Source organism: Choristoneura fumiferana, chromosome 14 (assembly GCF_025370935.1).
Source record: "Choristoneura fumiferana chromosome 14, NRCan_CFum_1, whole genome shotgun sequence".
NCBI classification, from domain to species: domain Eukaryota; kingdom Metazoa; phylum Arthropoda; class Insecta; order Lepidoptera; family Tortricidae; genus Choristoneura; species Choristoneura fumiferana.
The window spans coordinates 7,318,057-7,338,680 of NC_133485.1; the positions used below are offsets into that span (position 1 = coordinate 7,318,057).

General features: G+C 36.5%; 1 protein-coding gene across 2 annotated transcripts in view; it reads right to left on the reverse strand.

Annotated features, from left to right (window-relative positions):
* Nucleotides 1-20,624, reverse strand: part of Src42A (Tyrosine-protein kinase Src42A) — a 70,701-nt gene that overhangs the window by 25,450 nt on the left and 24,627 nt on the right. The window contains exon 1 of one of the 2 annotated variants that reach the window (XM_074097357.1): nucleotides 8,655-10,556. The exons of the other annotated variant lie outside the window; for it this stretch is intronic. Within the exon in view, the coding sequence (XP_073953458.1) occupies nucleotides 8,655-10,285 (1,631 nt within the window). The 5' untranslated portion in view covers nucleotides 10,286-10,556. Of the gene's footprint in view, nucleotides 1-8,654; nucleotides 10,557-20,624 lie in introns of those variants that run through there. 2 annotated transcript variants of the gene reach the window in all.

Consider the following 20,624-nt stretch of genomic DNA (forward strand, 5'->3'; position numbering starts at 1 on the left):
AGTCCATAACTAATCCGTTTTTAATTCACACACATATACAGCAAAAGAAAGTTAAATATAACGTGTTATGCGATGTTACAGAAGTAGTAACAAATCAGAATTGATTAACTTCATAAGCTTTGCTAGAATCTTGATAAGCCACAAAAACTCCCACGCTGAACATATTTTTAGCCAACTGGTTCTGCAGTTAGATAATCAGTGTCATCAAACCCTTTGACCCGCGACGTCAACTGGCGCCAACAAAGGTGAATTAATTCTCAACTTTCCAAACATTTTATAAAGATATATGTAATAGATACAAGTTAGTGGAGGCTGGGGTCAGTAAACCTTGCCAGCCGATGCGTGGACCCACTATTTTTTCACCAAGCCAGTCCTGGCCGCTCCAGGCTCATCTAATTATAGAGTTTCCAGGTAATATTTCTCTGAACCAGGCCTTGTATATTCAGTAGTTTTTTTTCGAATGCAGACTAAATTTAGAAAAGGGCTTTCTGGATCGTTTGAATTAAAATGTCAATTACTTACTCGAAAGTTTATTATATTAGCTTACTAACAAGAGCAAATTAGGACCAGCAAGCAGGAGTAATTAAAAATATATATATTTAAGGAACTGAGCGTAGGAGATAAAAATAGTTTACCTACGAGTACATGGTATAATTTTAGTGTGAACTGTAAAACTGTTTAAATTGAAACCTGTAAATTTTTCGAACACGAATGGTAACGTTGTACCATTGACATTATTTGACATACTACAATGCCTGCTAAAAATGTAACTTTTATTATGAAAAGGTTGCACAATAACTTTTGTTATCAGTTTTTTCGACTGTACATTAACTACCATCAACAAAAGCGCAGATTTGAACACTCTTACGTCTAGATCTGCGTGAATACGAGTACTAACGGCTTGGCTACGACTTCGCGAACTGTTGTCGGCGCGGCGAGTTTTTTTTCTGTTCATTGCGAGCTTTGTCAGGTAAATACATTGCGGGCGAGCGTTGAATACGCGGAATGAGCAAAGAAGACGCTCGCTTTGCTACCGACTCGCATAGTTGTGGCAGAAGGATTGGGTCAGACTATCACAGTCACAGATTACCCGTTTTTCATAAGCTTATTAACAATATAAGAATTGCCATAATAACACTTAAGGCACTTGTGCCATTTCTCAGACTAAGTATTTATCAAGCACACAATGTTACACGTGTCCTGGGCATAAGTAATTAACCAGGAGTCGATGCGTGATATCGCTCCGCTTCTAATAACACCAATAATTGCAGAACAGTTTACCTCATGTATTCAAACGTGAGAATATTTTTTTCTCAATCAGCTTATTAACGTTAAAAAGTACAAAGTAAGTATTTGTAGTGAATCATTATCGTGAAACGACAAGTTATATAAAAGTTCAGAGCTGCACTTAAGAGTCATTAACTTACTTATTGTTAAGAGAATGTTTTTGAAGTAAGTAATAATTTAAGGTATACATGCATCATAGAATATTTCAGTATTTTTTTAAATTTAAGCTCAAGCATACTCGCAAACAAGCATTGAAAGAAATTGTGTACCGTAGAGAAAGGATTATGAATAAAAACCAGAAACTATGAGTTGAGTACGTGGCTGAGCTAAAAACCCCGTTGAACATAATAAGGCAAACGGTATTTTCGTACAGCAGTGTATGGTTCTACCCGTTACTTACCGAGACAGGGTAACATTTAACAAATATTATTTCTATTGACACCAGCTTTACTGTGTGCGCTCAATTTTAATATAACTATTTGCACATTTTAACTTGGTGGTTTAAATATTCACTCGGAATCAAGGAATATCTTAAAAATTGTCTACCTAGCAAACACCCTAATTGGAAATGGATTTAAAAGACCTATCCAACGATACCCTACACTATACGGTTGTTGGATTGAGAAAAAAAAATCACCCCACTTTACGTAATAAAAAACTTTATTCACTTGATATTTCATCACTGAATCTCTTAGATATTTAAAAGACTATAACGAACTACAAAATAATTAAGTAGTATAACTCAAGTCTTTTGTATTGTTTTGTGCTGCCGGCAAAATCAACCTAAGACTCAGAACGCGGATCCTACATTGTTACAATTTGGCGCTGTGGTTATTTACGGCAGCGAATCGTGGCTAGTAAAGGAATAAAGGAATTACTTATAAACTCATCTCATCTCTATTGATATTTACATAAACAATAATAAAAATAGTATAAAAGTCTTTTGTAAGTTTTGTGCTGCCGGCAAATCAACTAAGACTCAGAACGCGGATCCTACATTGTTACAATTGGCCTGTGGTTATGTACGGCAGCGAATCGTGGCTAGTAAAGGAATAAAGGAAGTTACTATTACCACTACCATGAGTTTACAGTCATGAGGTCACTGTAAACTCATCCAGAAAGTTAGCAACGAGAAGGTGCTTCAGCGTGCTGGTATGACCCGAAAATTGTTGTACACCGTCTAAAAGTGTAAAATCGAATATCTGGGGCACGTGTTGCGCCATGACCATGACAGATATGAGCTGCTGCATCTAATATTGATGGGCAAAATACAGGGGAAGCGAGCGGCGCCCTGGAAGGCGGAAAAAAATCATGGCTGCGGGATATTAGGGAATAGACCGGGATCAGATGTGCTGAGCAACTGTTCTGGATGGCTCAAGACAGGGAAAATTTTTCGGAGCTAACTAACGGCCAACCTCCAGAAGAAGAAGAAGAAAAGCGTTTTACTTTAGTACAAGGTTCGTTATTAACTTCATTTTAGAGCATAGGGAATAATTTCAAAGATGTGCTGTAAAGTTTTCCTTTTATTTTACGAGAGCATAGGACAGTTGAACTGTCATTGTTAACCATAAATAAGCTGTAAAAGGAAACTGCGATTAAGACGAAACATTTGGCAATCCGGCAGTATAAACCATTACTATTAGCAAAGTCCACAATGAGTCGTTAATTTAAACTGCCGCCTGTTGCTCAGGCAAGGGCATGATGATGCGAAACACAAAAGTGTCAAGAGCTACTGCGAAAACAAACAAATTGAATTAAATTAATATGTAGTATATGTAGTAAGTTACTGATGCGGAGTTCCTTAATTGAACAAATAATTTCCGACTAGTAATCAAGTGTATTTTGTTTCTATGATGTGTATTTTTTTTCTCTTTTCTTTTTGTATTTTCTATGAGTCATGTTACTTGAAATAAATGAATATTATTATTATTGCAATCTGTTTAATCTAACGACGTCGAGCTCAGTGCAATATTAGTTTCGACGGAAATTACACACTAAAAGTTGTGATTTTTAAACAATTTTAATTAAATTTGTATGACTCAAGCTTCAGACGGCACGAGTTAATTGGTAACGAAAATATTGACAGTATATAATGCTCATTATCGGATCTATCGCGGTAGTGTTATCGATACAATGGTCAAAATGGGTACTTGTGTGAAAACATCCGCAAGTGCAATTATAATCGGCGAGGCGCAAGCGCGCCGTGCGAACGTGAGTAGGAGTCGGCCTCCTGCTCATAAAAAGTAAAAACAAATCATAAAACCTGCTGTATTGTTCTTTCGTAAGAGTCGTCCTCGACTCCACGGTTTGATAAGAACAATGCATTTTCACGATTTTCTGACACGTGTTCTTCTAGTTAGATAAAGACATTATAATTAGAAGTAATAATTACAATTAATAATGTAATCTGTATGGAGGGTTATTGTAGGAAATCTTTGAAATTAAGTAAAGTATTCTAAGTCATGTTATACTTCAGAAAGATACACTATTTTTGATTAAGGGCATTGAGTAGTCGCGGTTTTCCATACAAACGACGATAACGGTTTCTATTCTACCTCTTAAACGTTGACCTATTTTGACCGATTTTTGATATTTTTGTAGTCAACCAACACTATAGTCTAAATTCGTATGTTTTGTTTTTAGGGTTCTGCACATCAAAAGGGGAAAAAAACGAAGTTAGGTATTCTAACGGAGCTGAGAGCTATTTACAACCTGCAGAAAAATTTCGAATTTTATTGTACGTATAGGTACTACGGGTATAAAGAAAGGATTACCTAATTTATCAATTTTCCACAATTTTCAGGAGTAACTGACAGTGACAATTCACTGTTGTTCGTTATTTTTTTGTGTTCCACTTAAAACGCTTTTGCCAATATACTACAAGTGATTCAGTAGAAGTTAAAGAAGGATATCTAATGATAGATTCCCAATGTCTGCAGTGTTTTGATAATATTTAGCTGCAATACGGCATTAAATTTTACGGAAAATCGTGGTGTCTTCTCTTCGCCTCTTTTAGAGAAAAGGAGGATTAAAAACAATGTTTAATAATATTAGTAATGCATATCACAAGTTTTTTTAAAATCCTTCTATTCTCTGCGAGTAAATACAAATTTGAAGGAGTTCACGAGGAGGCATTTACTATGTAGTTATTATGTCATGAGAACATTATTTTGTGTACTTGATTAGCTTAACACACTATCGAATCGAGGGCAGCTGTGATAAGAAAAAAGACCAAACTTATAAAGGGGCTGAATTCAGATACAGAAATGTTTTAAGATAACAATGGATGTTTAATATTTACAAAGGCAACAAAGCTAAAGTTAAACAATAGATGAATAATATGGAAAATCAAAAATAAACAATTTATGAAAAGATATGATCACGTCAGTAACGCATACAATTGTACATTTTCATCTGAAGTTACATAAGCTGTATAACGCGCAGCTTGTAAACATTATGTTCCTAAGAAAGTGTTTAATGTCGTAAAAAAGAAGCAAAAGAAGCAGTTCGCTTAGACGTCACGAAACGAAACCTAAATCATTGCGTTCGGTTAGTGAAAGTGAACCAGAAGTAATTGATGTTTGTTAGTCAATGTGTGACTTTTTTCATTTACTGTCAATATATCAACCAACACTAACTAACAAGAATAACATTTTTAAAATTAAAGAAAAAACCGGCCAAGAGCGTGTCGGACACGCCCGAAATAGGGTTCAGTAGCCATTACGAAAAAATGAAGTAATATTTTTCAAAGGATTTCGTATTTTTCGTATTCCAGTTTAGGTATATTTTATACCTTAGGCTGCTATTTACTTTTAAATTACTAATAATACTCAAGAAAACTTAACCGTTATAGTTTTCCTAGTAAGTTTGATATACTTACTACCATCCTGATTTTTTTCAAATTTTTCCACCCTTAGGCTTAGATTTTAGAGAGGGGGGGGGGGCTCAATTTTAATGAAAATTTGCACTTTAAAGTTGAATATTTTGCAAACAAATCACTGAATCGACGAATCGTTTTAGCAACCCCCTAATCACACAAGTTCCCTAATGGTTTTAAAATACCTATCCAACGATTACCCCACATTCCAAGGTTGGATAAAAAAAAACACCCCCACTACGTCTATGGGAGGTACTCTAAAAAATAGTTTTAGATTTTTTTATTATACCATTTTTTCGGCATATTCGTGCAAAATTGCATTGATAGTCCCTGAGCTAAGCCGCGGACGGACAGACAGACAGACATGGCGAAACTATAAGGGTTCCGTTTTTGCCATTATGGCTACGAAACCCTAAAACTACATAAGTTTACCAATTTAATGAAACGCATTTTATGGCCAATATGCACGTTTCACAAGTACGCTGCAATAAAACATAAGACGAATTTTATGAGCCCAAGAGGATAAAATGAGGTAAATTTACATACTTTTCATTCCACATGAGTTTCTTTTCAGCTTCGAAGGCTGAATCCGCCTGCATGATTTGTAGCAAGCACGACCGAGCGGTAAAGGCGGGACGGCTTGCATCACGATACTTCATTTCTTTTAATATAATGTTAGCACATTTTATTGTTATTAAATCACAAAATCCACTTTCAGCTTATACATTATTAAAATTCGTCAAACCGAGTAGTACACCATCACTGTAGTTTTTGCAATTTAATGCATTAGTAGAACAATAAGCAAACGTCAAACTTCGGTAAACGCCAGTAGTTGTTATGATTATGATTTATGACATCAAATCAATTCTACGTTTCATACGCATGTTATTTGTTGATATTCCATTAGCTATATGATAAAAGATGTAGATACTCAACAATTCGATTATTCGCTTATCGATGATAAGTATGTAACATTCAGTTTCAGAATGTCGACTGATTAACTTTAATTGTTCAGAGATTTATTCCATCGTAATATTCAACGAATTTATAAAATTTGGTCATTCCGCAAGAAATATTACGCAATAACGGATGTAAGTTCATTCTTTATTTCATTTCTTATTTTTAAATAAGCGAAAGTAAATTAGGCGGACAATCACGGGACGAACAAATTGGCTAACGTGTGAATCACATGAGCGATTTTTAAAAGTTTTGTAAAAAGAACAGGAAACCACGAAACAAGCAAATAATTGATGTGACTGCGCTTGTTTTACCATTTAGAACAATAGCCGTGTTGATGAACATTGAGCACAACACTTGTGTTTTCAGAACAGTGGCCTTATACACAAAATTGGCAGGGAAGTACCTACGTACGCTATGCGCTATAAATAAATTACTATTTTTTTACTGAAACTTAATTAAAACACATGTGAAAAATGTTACCCTTGTACTTTTATTTTAAAGGACGCGAGTGTTGAGAAACACACATCGTATACATACGATGTAGGGCAACCCCCAAGGTTGGTTAATCTCGAGTGAAACCGTCGGTAGCATATCCGTCTTGATACTTCAATAACACTATTTCCTGCGTTTGGTAATATTGAATGTCTGCATATGATATAAAGGTAAAACATCATAAGTTAAATATCCTATCCATATGCACTCTTCCTTTGCAATTTTCAAACAAAGTCGTGTTTGAAAATGGGTTTCGGTTTTGGCATATGCAGTGTGATCAAAATCAAATATGATCAAGATTCGAAGTCAATAGTAATTTTAAGAGGATGAGGTTATTCGATGGTCCCTTTTCGCGAATATGTCAATAGTTACTCTCATCTTAACGGTGTAGTGTAAGTTGATTATGTATTGTTTAAGCAGCTAAATAAAACGAACGAATTAAGAATTGGGATACACCAAAAAAAAATACCTATAGTTTTTATTTTATTTTTGAAAAGAATATGATGTTTTAAGATACCATTTTCATCGATTTTAATTTTGATGAGTATTTAATTTTTCATATTTTTTTTACGAAATACGCTGAATGACGTCACAGTGAGACAGCCACGTTCCATTGCCTAGAAAAGTTCAGGTCGTACATAACATAATCTGTGGCATTACTGATTTGTCTTGTCACTGACAACTGCTTAAAGCCGGGTGCGCATCATGTGAATAAAGTTCTATCTTTGTCACTCTGCTATTATAAGCAGGACAGCAACATTTCAAACTGTCAATTTGCTTCAGAGTGTAGACCTGCTTTATAACCGCCTTTGTGACGGGACACTGCAGGGGTCAAATGAAAGTCATTACTTAAATTTTGTTTATTTAATTCAGTTTATCATATTTTTGGAATCTGATTTCTGAAAACGCTTCACAAAGCCTATTTCTCCAAATTATTTTCGATTTATTATACGTTGTCAAAAACTGGGACATCCCAATTATTATAAGATAAAAAATATATAACTGCGACCAGTGTAATATTTTATAATCTAAGTATTAGAAATACATGACCTGTTTGTCGTTAAAAATAAATGAAGTAGAGTAAATTTTTAACCGTTATTATTTCAAAGTGATAATTATGCACGCTGACGACGCGACGCAGGAAGTACTCAAGATCACGAACAAAAGAAGTCTCAAAAATTCAAATCACAGACGCTTCCGATCGGCCGGCAGTTTGGGCGTTACCTTCGTGGCTCGCTTCCTGAGCCGGCTGGCACCCGGCGGCCGGCTCAAGCAGCGGAGAGGAAGACGACCGGTGCAGCGACCGACTGCGGTGCCGTAGCCTTGGGCGCGAGCTGCCTGCATTTTAATCAAACGGCCTTGCGGAAGCGCGTGCCGCGGGCCTGCTCTCGTAACATGGCTCAATCGATGTCTTATCAACGAACTCAATAAAAAGCTTCACGTATCAGTTTCTATGCACGTACTATCTTTTTGGATGCCAGCAGACAGATATAAACGAAAATGTATTCAAATCTATTGTACTCAGTATGTAAGAACAGAAAATGGACATCGTGATAACGGTAAGGTGAATTTGCGGGGAATTTCAGGCCGCAAAGAAATATGAATAAATATATGTGAATCATGTGCGTGCATTAAAACGAAAGAGTTCCAACTGTCGATATTACTTATTGGGAAATGATTAGCGCGATGCAGTGGATTGCCAATTGCCACGGATCGTCAGGCAGGTGCTAACCAGTTCCACTAGCTGAACGGGTTAACATTACTAAGTAGGTAGATGAATGAGCCTATTGCTTGGGCATGCATGTATCAATCGCGTTTAGTCAAATGCCACTTCAATATCTTTTATTGTTATCACAGGTTCTATGTAGTTACCTACTTTGTTGTTTTCTTGAAAGTCAAAGCAGACTTCTTTTTTTGGTTAATGTATACATAGAACACTGGTGCCACAAAAGTTTTTGGTTATTCTAGTCGCAACAATTTGATCCAAAATTGATTAGGATGTCTAGTTAGTTAGTGATAAAAACGAGTAAGTACTTACGACATGGTGTTTATCTTCATATAGGTGTCCAGGGGTTGTGAATCATTTTTTGGATTAACATGTGTTCCGGACAACCGTCGCGCAGTTCTCATCCAGCTACCTCTTTGTCTCCTGAATCCTTTATCCGATTTAAGTACTTGAAGGTGACGTTTAACTATATCGTGCCATTTTGACTTCACGGTAGCAGGCGAATCGCTAGCTGCATCTTCTTTACAGATCTGCAAACCGTCGCTAAATCTTCGCATATTTTGAAGATAAATTTCATTAGATTTTGGTGGAAGGCTTTTTCGTCTTTCATCAGTTATAATACAAGGTTCTTGCAGATTCTGGTCAGCTATCCATTTTGAAATGAAATCATTTTTATCACAGTCATGCGATATCACCGGCTCTTCTTTGGGTGTCGGGGGTATCCAATCTAAGCTTACCCACTGACTAGATTTCGGTTTCGATTTAAATATCACGTCTACTTCGTCATCGCAGTCCGAAGAGCCAATCGAACAAACAGAAGTTTTTTTTCGGGGAAATCTCGAGCGGACAGGTTTAAAAACTGGCGAGAGCTCTAAATTTACACTATTTTCTTTTATGTCTTCTTTCTTGCCATCCTGCAAACTCTTAACACATTCAATGTTGACGTAAGAGTTTTCGGAGCACGAAGAGTCAACACTAAACCTTGGCGTACTCCTATTTAAGGACGGCTTAGACCTAACAATTACTTCTTCGCAAAACTCTTTATCGATAATTCCACCGCCAGTTTCGCGTTCATTTGTTAAGGATATTCTCCTTTCATTCGAAATTTCGTTTTCCATTTCTATTATTCGAGCCATACTAGGAAAGGTGCTATCTTTCTCTATTTCAATTATTCTAGTTACCCTCTGGGATTCTTTTTCCAAATCGCCTTGATTTGTTATTGCTGAGAATGAGTGATCGTCATTCAATCTGATAATTCTAGTTATTCTTTGTAAACTTTCATTGTCCAAGTCTGTACATACCGGCGAAGTAACAGTATCATTTTCAAATTCAATAATTCTCGTAATTCTTTGAGAGGTTTCCTTTTCAGTTTCTGTTTCTATCGTAGTAGTGTTAAAATCATCTAAATCAATTATTCTAGTTATTCTTTGAGTGTGATTTTCAGATTTCGGTTCCCGCAAGTGATACGAAGATTTAAAGCATTCTTTACTACCGTCTTGATTACTATCTTTAAATTCCAACATATTACTAGTAGAGCTAAAAAATGATGACTTCATGTCAAGTTCTAAATATCGTTTAGTAGTTGTGGGTGTTGCTAACTGTTCTAAAGGTGTTACCTTTTCTTCTAAAGAATTACTGCGGCTCTTCGCTTTTTGAAGCGCACTTTCAGAAAGGAAAACACAAGGAACCTCTACTTGCATCGACATTTTTCTTCTGCGCGTAGTATTTTCTTTCTCCTGGTTGAAATTATTATCTACTTCCTCTGGAACTGCAGTATGAGGTAAAATTATAGGAGTCCCAGCGACCATACGCAAAAAGTCTGTAACGGCTGCGATATGGGCGCCTGTAACTGCTCCTTGTAATTTTACACCGGATACTTGGTGCGGCACAAGTTGATTATCCCGTACACACCACACCACGGGCAGAGCCCCTTCTGACACCATTGTGTCTACGTTTTAATTTTTAACGCTTAGCGATTTGCATGAATGTTTGGATTAATGTTATACTGTTCTATTTACGATACAAAAACACTGAGAAAAGTTTATATAACTAGCGCATTTCCGGACTGCGTCCTACACATCGATAACAAAACAAATACAAGTAGTCAAACATGTAAGTTTGTTGTTCGTAGGGCGGCATAACGTGAGCGCGGCGCGGGTTCGAGCGGTAAGGCGCGCGGCGAGCGTGCGCGTCCGGCGGAGGTCGCGAGAGATAAGCGGTGAGAGTCGCACGCGCACTGCAGCCCCCCGCGGCTCGCCCCGCCAAAGCAAGCGCACCGCGCTCCTCGGATGTATACATACATCAACACCTTAATATCTTATCCAATGCACTCTTAAGATAAATTATGCAACGGACTTATGATTTATTTATGCGCGCATTAAAATAGCAAATTAAGGCGACGAATGGGATTTTACAAATGTATTGGAACATTAAAGCCGTGGTGGGCTAGTGGTTTGACCTTTGGCAGAAGCAGAGGATCGTTCAATACTGGGCTCGCATCTTTAAGTTTTTCGAAATTCATGTTCGAATTACATTCTAAATTCACCACAAGCTTTATGGAGAAAGAAAATATCAGTACGAAAACTGCACAACCTACAAAACAATTAAATAGTGTGTGTGAAGTTTCCATTCCGCACTGGGTCTGCGTGGGAACTACGGCCCAAGCACTCTCATTGTGAGAGGAGGCCTGTGCACTGCTGGGCAGGCCCAGCAGTGGGGTGTATATAGGAAGGGATGATGACGATAATTGGAATATTGAATCTGAACAAATTTCCACGGACTTAGTGTTAAGTCATTATAGGAATTGTAGCCAGAAAAATATGTAATTGCATTTCATAATGGCATAGAATCTTATATTGTGCTACACTATTTACGTAAATAATGCGGGTGCTATTATACAGGCACTCAAATTCTATTTAAATTTGTTTAATGATGTAACAGATTCAACGTAAAATTAGTAAAACGTTCAACACACGCAGACGTGTTTTATATTCATTGCTGGTAATTTGGATTCTTGGTTGATCTTTGCTTATTACCGCTGTTCATTTGTTTCGCTTGGGCACGCTTGCAACAAGTTAAATGCAGCTAGAATGATCGCTAATTTATCCTATTTTATCTCGGGTCATCCTGTCGGGTACAGTTAGGTTTGCTTTGTGCTGACCCTATTCGTGTCAGGGCGGTCCATCACTTGCTTGTCGGCGGCCATCAATAGGCACCGTAAGCTTTGTATGTCTTTGTACGTTAGAGTCCATTATGCAATTGCATTAAAAATAATGACATTTCGATCATACCAGTATGAATAGATATTTATTTTAACATAGTTTGGTAGCCACATAAAACAATTTTTGCCATCAATTCACATCTTTTAATTATAGCGGATGGCACAGTAGGAGGATTCTCAAAGTGCAGGTTTTCTTAAGTTTGGGGCTAGGCTATCGTGCATGTCAATAAAGTAGAATATTAATAGTTATGCACGTTGGTATGCTTAATTAAATATGTTAAAATGGCTATGCTATGCTATTGCTCCACAGCCTATATTTAAACTATTCACACAATAGATTGTTTTATTAAGGATTAATACTATTTCTCAAAAAGTTATCCATTTAAAAAAAAACAGTTGTCAACTTACTATATATATATATATATATATATATATCCTATGTCCTTCCTGAGGACGCAAACTATCTGTATACCGAATTTCATCTCAATCGGTTCAGCGGTATAGACGTGATGAAGTAACAAACAAACAAACAGACTTACAAACTATCGCATTTATAATATTAGTGGGATATTTCAAATTTATTGTGTTTGCTAGCTTTAATAGTTATTAAGGAATTGAAATAATATAATGTTTGTTTTGAAACAAAATAAATATAAGATAGTTGAAGATAGATAGTGATATTCGCTAGGTGCGAAGTTCTAGGTGGGGGTAATGAAATCTATCGTAGTGTCCATAGTGGCCAACAAAGTGGTTAACAAAGCAATTTGTTTACACTTAATTATCTAATTTATGTAATAGGTGCAATTTAGTTTTATGAAGTTTTGTTCTTAATTCCTCTACATCCCGGACATGTCCAGCAGATACTAACAATTTTCCTTTTGAAACGGTTTGTAGTTGAAATTTTATATTGGAGTGATACTCACAAACCCGGTCTTCAAAATGATACTCATTTCGATCTGAAAACGATATTAAATTTATTACTAGCGATACAAAAACAATTATATATGTTTACTATTATTTAAAGAAACCATTAAAGTAGATTTATCTTTTTTGTTTTACGGTAAAATTACAACTAAACATGAAGTCCATAAACAATCTCTGACATATTAAAAAAAAAAACTTTTTGAATAAATTTTACTTACGTACCTCATTTAATTTTAATGACCAAAAATGATTTCACAACCTTTGCACTCAAATCATGACATCACATAAATACATATTAATACGTGATATTTTTGATTTTTGTCACAATGTCGCGATGAAATTTCAAAACGTCAGAGCCTGAGAGCTAACCAAGTTGCGGACGCTAGGTGGCGCTGATGTCGTGCACAGAGCCAATAAAAAAGTGACATGTAAAAGAGCCCTTTGCGGCCTACTTACAGAATAAACGTTTTGAATTTGATTGTTTTTGATTAATCAAGTTTGTCGTCAATGAGCATTACGAGCTGATACTTAATGTCTTCTGCTTTTTTTCTGAGGTTTTATTCCCCGCGTTTTCTTCAGCTCAATTAAAAATAATGGCAATAATAGTATTTATTTGCTCAAGTTCCTATATCAAAACGTGTTTAAATGAAGTCTTGTGTGTATACTTTAGATTTCATTTTCGGAATAGTGATTTCCAAGAATCTAGTATTTGCACGCAGGCTGCCTAAACCAACGGATATGCTCAAACGACAGTTAGATTAGGCGCCAGTGCGGGTTGCGATGCGGCACCCGTATCTGGGACAGACTCATCAGGCGTTAATTACCACTCTTTACGTGTAGGTCAACTTTGGATTGACGTGCGCTCTGCATTTATTGTCGCAGATTGCATTCTTTGGAATCTTCGTTTATTTTCCGCTTTCTTTCCCTTGAATGCTTTTGTTTTTTTGGCTACCAAGAAATCACAGATGGTGAATAATCACAATGTGCGAATGAGAAATCATTAGATTAAAATTTATATTTAATTGAACTAGGGAGAACCCCTTCATGAACGGGTATCATGGTTCATGAATTATGTTCATGTACATAGTTCAAAAAGTTGGACATTTTAAACCCGGTAGTTAAAAAATTGTACGAAGCACTCTGTAAGGTAATTAACGATAAAATAGTACGAGTAATTTTTGCGTTACAGCGGAACTTTTTCTAGTCACTCATTCATTTTGCATGCTTAACTACAATTTAACGTGGTCCATCAAACTTTTTGAACTCCATCCAAATAAACAAAAAATTTAGACATAAGTACGTTGTCTCTACTGATAGGCCAAGGCCAAAGGAAACTTTTCAAAATTGCGGAATTTTTCATATAAGAAAATTTCTGAAACTTCTCACAATTTTGTACGGGGATTGAAACTTTCCGTTTCTTAAATTTAAATAGGGTATATCTTGTGAAAATTTCCAGAAATTTCCGGGAGCTTTTCCAACTTTTTGGAACTTTCCGCAACTTACACATCTGTAGTTGTCGCAATACCTACTTAATGACTTTCAAGATCACTTTAATCATTAGATGAATGATTTGGGAAAAAATATCAAGTTCACCCCACGTGATGCATGATGTGATGACGCGCAACGAATGACCTCTTGATTATGATAACAAACTCTCGCCTCGGTTCGAAGAATTACTTTCGGCCATCGGGATTTTGGCGAAGGTGAGAGTGCAGGAAAATAAATAACTGTGCGTGCCGTATGACCAATCATCTAGAACAGTATAATGTCAGCGTAAAATGACGTATAATACAATACATGTTCATTGACCATCGAATGCGTAATTATGTAATGATAATGATACATTCTATTAATAACAAATACAAACAGGGAAACTTAAAACGAAACCGAGTTCCTGCTCAAAAATGTTTTCTATAACGATCCGTTCGATCGATATTGAAATAAATCAGCGTTTAGGTATTTAAGACAATAACATATCGAAATATAAACCGTTTTCCGAGTCAAGGCTCCAACCAACCAAGAAAGAGCGAGACGCAAGCGAAGTTGCGGACAACGACTAGCATTTTCTGTTCTGTTCAGCAAAATGTTAAACCACGCCACACACACTTGTTAAATCAAGATATTGTTTTGTGAATTAAGAAATAAAAGCGGACGGGGAGATCAATCACACTTGACGTATTTCTGACGTTCAATTTATAAATTGATCCTTGCTCCTTAATCAAAGTCAATCCTTTAGCATTCTTCTTAAAACGTTATTCGATATGTAATAATATGATAATACAGTTTTTAAACGTACTGGTTTATTTTTTCTTATTGTTCGATTTGATTCCATAAAACTGGTTCTGCACCAAGTTTAACTTTCGCTCATTTGTCTCGAACAAAGGTGATTAATAATTGCAACAAATTTTACTTGCATTTTATTACAAAACCAGTACGCAGAATTTATCGAACACTAGCTTTTCCCGGCGACTTCGTTTGCGAAGAATTTGTTTATCGCTATCCTGCGGAAACTAGGTATACAATTTGTAATATTTTTCTTTTCACAAGAATTCAATTTCAACTGAACTGAAACTTCCTCGAATTTCAACGAATAAATAAGTTTTTGGTAAAAATTTCATTTTTAATACAAGCTTTTTTTGCTGACTGTACTTGTATTGTCATCCAAACTACATTTTCATACCAAATTTTAAGTTGATGCCATTAACCGTTGAAGAGTTCCGTCCTGTGGAGACGATCCTGGCTGGACTACCAGGATGTCATTACCAGATTATTGTATTGTCACGCAATTTACATAAGCATATCAAATTTCAAGTCAATCCAACTACTGGGAGTTGGTCGAATTGAACTTGCAAGATTTGTTTGTTTGTTGTTTGTTTTGTTTTGTCTTAGTCTTAGTTTTAGGTGGTACTTATGGAGCCAAAATAAACCTTTCTTTCTTTCTTTTCTTTGATTACAGACAGACATTCGACAGAGAGACAGACTACAGGACAGGTGAAACTAAATAAAAGCTTGTAAAAAACAACTTAGTCCAGTCACTCTCGAACCACTTAGTCAATAATTATATTGTTATTAGATATAGATACAACCACAAACTTTCATGCACGGAATTTACTAAAAGCTGTCATTTCTAAGAACGACTATAGGCATCCATAACATTTAATTAGTGTTAGATACAGCACAGACATCAACGTCGTTTTCATCATGTTCATGTGCTAACTGTAGAATTAATTGTGGTGCATGTTTTATACTGGTGTGCGATTCGAGGAAGAGGCGGTCACCGGTCAGCGACGCGGCGCTGGCGCCAGGAGTCCGCGCCGTCGCTTGCGCCAGTTGCACGTATAACTTTTTTTTTTCAAATTGACTTATTAATAGCCAGCTTAGTGTGGTTAGGACGAACATGGATTGATTGTTGTTACCGAAGTGATGCAGCATAGTAACATAGCATAGTAACACAACAATTTTCGTTTTGAAGTTACGAGTATGATCAAGAAACTTGGTATTTAGGCAAGGAATAAGGAAAAAATCAAATGCTTTATTAGGTATCTAAGTCGAAAACCGAAATGAACCTTTAACGTTCATATAATATTGATACCAAGCAATTTTCAAAATCAACCCTTGCAGTACCCCTCATAAAATCAAGTTGAAATTGTGCAAATGAAATCGGAACCAAAAACTATCTTATACACAAATGGCCATGAACCATGGCCATTTATGGCCAGAAATGAGAAAATTTCCGTACGAACTTTACCCCCATTTTACCCTTTTAAGGGGGAATTTTACACAGATAATTTTTAATTGTAATCGAGAACTTATACACCTATTTTCATACTTCTAAGTCCAGATATGAGAAAATTCCATATGAACTTCACCCCCCCCCCTCTATTTTACCCCTTTAGCGAGGAATTTGGTCCATTTCACCTAGATAGATAATTTTTAATTGTAATCGAGAACTTATACACCTATTTTCATACTTCTAAGTCCAGAAATGAGAAAATTCCATATAAACTTCACCCCCTTGATGAATTTCTAAAAATACTTTCTTAGTGCTCCTTTACATCAAAAAAAGAACCCCTGTACCAAATTTCAAGTTTCTAGGCCCAGCGGTTTGGCCTGTGCGTTAATCTATAAGTCAGACAGTCAGTCAGTCAGTCAGTTTCTTCTTTTATATATATATATAGATATATAATCAGAATCTCGGAAACGGCTCCAACTCTCTGGGAAAACGCTTATTAACGAGTTTTAACCCGAGCAAAGCTTGGTCGCCCAGGTAGGTACTAAATAATTATATAAGTAGGGCCGGCTTTTCTGGTATGAAACTTCATAGAAATACTCCAGTGAACTCTGAATTAGCATAGGGGAAAACGAGAACTGATATATATATTGAGCGGCAAAAAATTTGGCCCTCAATTGTATGCAGAATCGGTAATTTTGTATGAAGGGTGGGCCAAATTTTGTGCCGCTGAGTATATTTAGACACATCACAACCATTTTCCTGTATGTCAAGTAATTTATTTATTACCTAGTTATTGTTAAAGGTATATGTAATGCCGATGTGTCGATAGACAGTGTAGATAATCAAATATCATATCAACTCAATGTAACTTACAATGTAAAGCATTAAAAACCCAATGTTAACGAATACTTTGATTTCGCAGCACAGGCAGTTTTATTTAAATTGCTTCCTTTTTCCAAGAACTGAACGCTATGGTTAATACCTCCTATCTATTTTTAGCCAGTAAGGTTCTTTGGTTGGTTCAATATGTCGGTGAACACATTAGAATGTTGAGCAGGTTTAGCGGAATGACAGACGTGGAGCTGAGGATTAGGGATATAATGTATAATTTCTTTGCGATTCTCACTCCTAACTTATAACTGATGGATTATAAGCTCTGTTTTACATGGGATTCGGTGATAGGCAAATGTGAACGTCGAGAAGTATCTAGAAGTAATTATGTGTCGGTACAAGAAAATCAAATGCGGGTAGTTCGAAAAACCTGCGCGCCTGTCAGTCGACCCATGACCAAGGCCCTGCCATATGTGATCGAAACGTTGAGGTAATTGTATCATAAAATATAATAATATTATTATTTATTGGGTTCCCTTTATCTTGCATAATATCGATTCTTCGAAATACACTTCGCATAACCGGTATCACATATTTTTTTAAACCGAATAATACTTTTGCATAATCATATACTTTGCATAATTATCAGTTCGAATAATAGTAATTTCTCAGAATATTAAATGGCAGAACACTGTTATAGCCGAATATACTTCTGCAGAATATCAAACAGCAGAACAATAGTATTGCCGATTTATATATGGCATAATGGCATAGCGAAATACTAGTTTGAACAATACAAAAGTATTTTCACGGAATTTCAAATAGTGCTGACCTTAACATGGCATAATGGCATCGTTAAAGGAACGAACAGCTACCATAAATTAAGGCCAGCAAAGTAAGTGCTGTGACAGCAGTAGGCGTAGCGCCAGAACAGAACAGCAGCTACATAAATAGGTTGGGTTAGGTTAGAACTGCGGCCACAACAGGGCGCGAGCTGAGCGAGCGAAGCGAGCGTGCCGCGGCAGCGGCCGGCGAAGCGCCAGAATCTTACTGCTTCCATAAGAGTTAGGCTAAATAATAACCGTAATTTAATTGCAAATAATGTTTAGTAAAATTTTATTCTGCTTTTTTATCATTATGAAAACTAAATACTATGAGATATATCTTTCAGTGTAATAGCTATTCGGACATATAAATATTATGCTCATCGATATTATGCCATGTTAATATTCTGCTTTCCAAAATTATGAGAAATGATAGTATGCGAAAAAATATATGCAAAAAGTAATTCGGTGATATGATGATTCTGCTCAAGGTTGTTATGTGAAACGAAATTATGACATTAGATTTTCTGTAACATATTAGTGAACCATTATTATAAAGTCCCGAGATATATCAGTTAATAGTCTAACTAAAGTTTTCTAAATGTGCTGTCGGCACAGAATATGTAATAGTACAAGTACAGAAGGTTCTCTCTTTTGATGTTGACGAAAGCTGCCATTTTATATGCCTACGTAATTTTTATTAGCAAAATCACCGCGCACCACCAAGCAAGATTGAACTCTAGTTCTGCGCGCAAAGGTCGTTATTATTCAGCACCAACGTTTTGGTTTAGGATAGGGTTGTAAATCAATAAAAAAAAATACTCACATAATAACTTAAGAGTAAATTCGGACAAATACCAGTTTTCTAGCATTTTTAAATTGACGCGCCTATGATCTCCGACGGTCACAAAATGGATAATTGTACAAGGTCGCGCGCCGAATGCGTCGTCGGTTGCCTCAAAGGTTTTGTACACCCGCAGTGGGCATTGGTAAATCGCGAATTACCTATCTGTTCTTTTGTCGCACTCGCACTTTATATGGTTTTGAACAGTGCCCTTAGTGTAAGTTTTCGGTTACAAAATACGTCTCAATCGCGTTCGCGTTAAAATCTCAATTTGTATGGAAACACGAACAATTGAGAAGCGGAACGATTGAGACGTATTTCGTAACCGAAAACTTACACTAAGGGCACAGAATTGGGTTAGTTAGAGTAATGTTATGTGTAGTACAGAATAGAAAATAGTAAGAATTTTAGTGTTTACATGAATATCCAAAAAAAAAAAAACATGTTCAGTCAGATAACATTATGTAGTTTCCATACTGTTTAGTGTGGCTATACACTGCTATATACTGTTTCAGCGACCAAACTGTACAATTTAAATATATACCTACTCCTCATCCCAAAAATCGAAACACCACGCTATTTCATGATAGATATTCTAATATCCTCACGAAAATCACACAGCTACACGTAGCGTTACGCGGCGCGACTAGTTCGAGCGAAACTGCGAGCGTGCATGCCGGGCGGTGCTCATAGCCCTAGTGAGTTAGCCCACGCCGGCGTGGGGTGTTTTGATACTTACAAAATCGCACCTATATCGCGGAGTGCGCCGCGCCTGCTGTCGGTAAAAAGCATAAGAGAAGGTATGTAGTATGTACCTATTCTTGTTGTTCCATCTATGTAGGGATGCAGCAAAAACTTCAACATGTCAGGTGCTAAGACGAACCGAGTGGATACTGCAGATTGTTAGATCGGAAAAAACGAAAAAAACGCATCAATCAATAATGAATAACATCGGTATAGCCCAACGACCAGTTCGAGTAACAACAGGCAACAGTGCATAACATACCAACAACATGGGTATGTACACTGACTAGAATGGCTGCAACCAGTGGAAAATCAGGATTTTTTTATCTTATTAGATTGCTGTTCAATACATTATAGTTACCTTAGCAAGGAATCTTTGCTTATTGAAATACAAACTGAGACATGGATGCACAGAAAAACCAGAAAAAGAGGCCAGCGCTGGGAATCGAACCCAGGTCCTCAGCATTCCGTGCTGCGTGCTATAACCCGTACACTACACCACCGCTGGACAGGAGTCTAAACACAAATTTCTCCTATGCAAACATATCTCAGATTGCTTTTTCCTACTACGCTACTTAAGCAGCAGCACTAGCGACATCTATGTTTCGCTCTCATCGAGAGACGTAACACTCTTTTGGAACTAACCGCTCACCTAGACAAGAGATGTCGCTACTAAGCAATCAAATTTTGATTGGTTTGAATCTTTGCTTTTTTACAGGTACTACTCTATTTAAGTTCCCTCTTGCCAAGGAGAAAATATTAAATAAGCGCATTTTTAAGAAAGTTTTGTACTATTTACTACGAAATGGACGCATGTGGTGTGATAAATTTTCATATTATGATCCCAAGGAAAAGAATGCTTAACAGTAAATCAAAATAAAATTACTATTGCTTACCTTACGAGATAGACCCTGATAGGTGACAGTGATAGGTGTGCATTAGGTACAGTAAATTACGTGTATAGAAGTATTACGAATTTCACGGTCAGTAATTTTAATGAGTATAGGGAATAATTTGTCGTTCAGCGATGCAATATAATTTGTGTGTGTGTGTGTGTGTCGTAACATTTTGTGCGTCAATCTACAGATTACTGCTGACCGTTCTAGACGCAAACGTAGAAAGTTGTGGCGCGACTGGACGGCGCCCGCGCATGTCCTGAGAT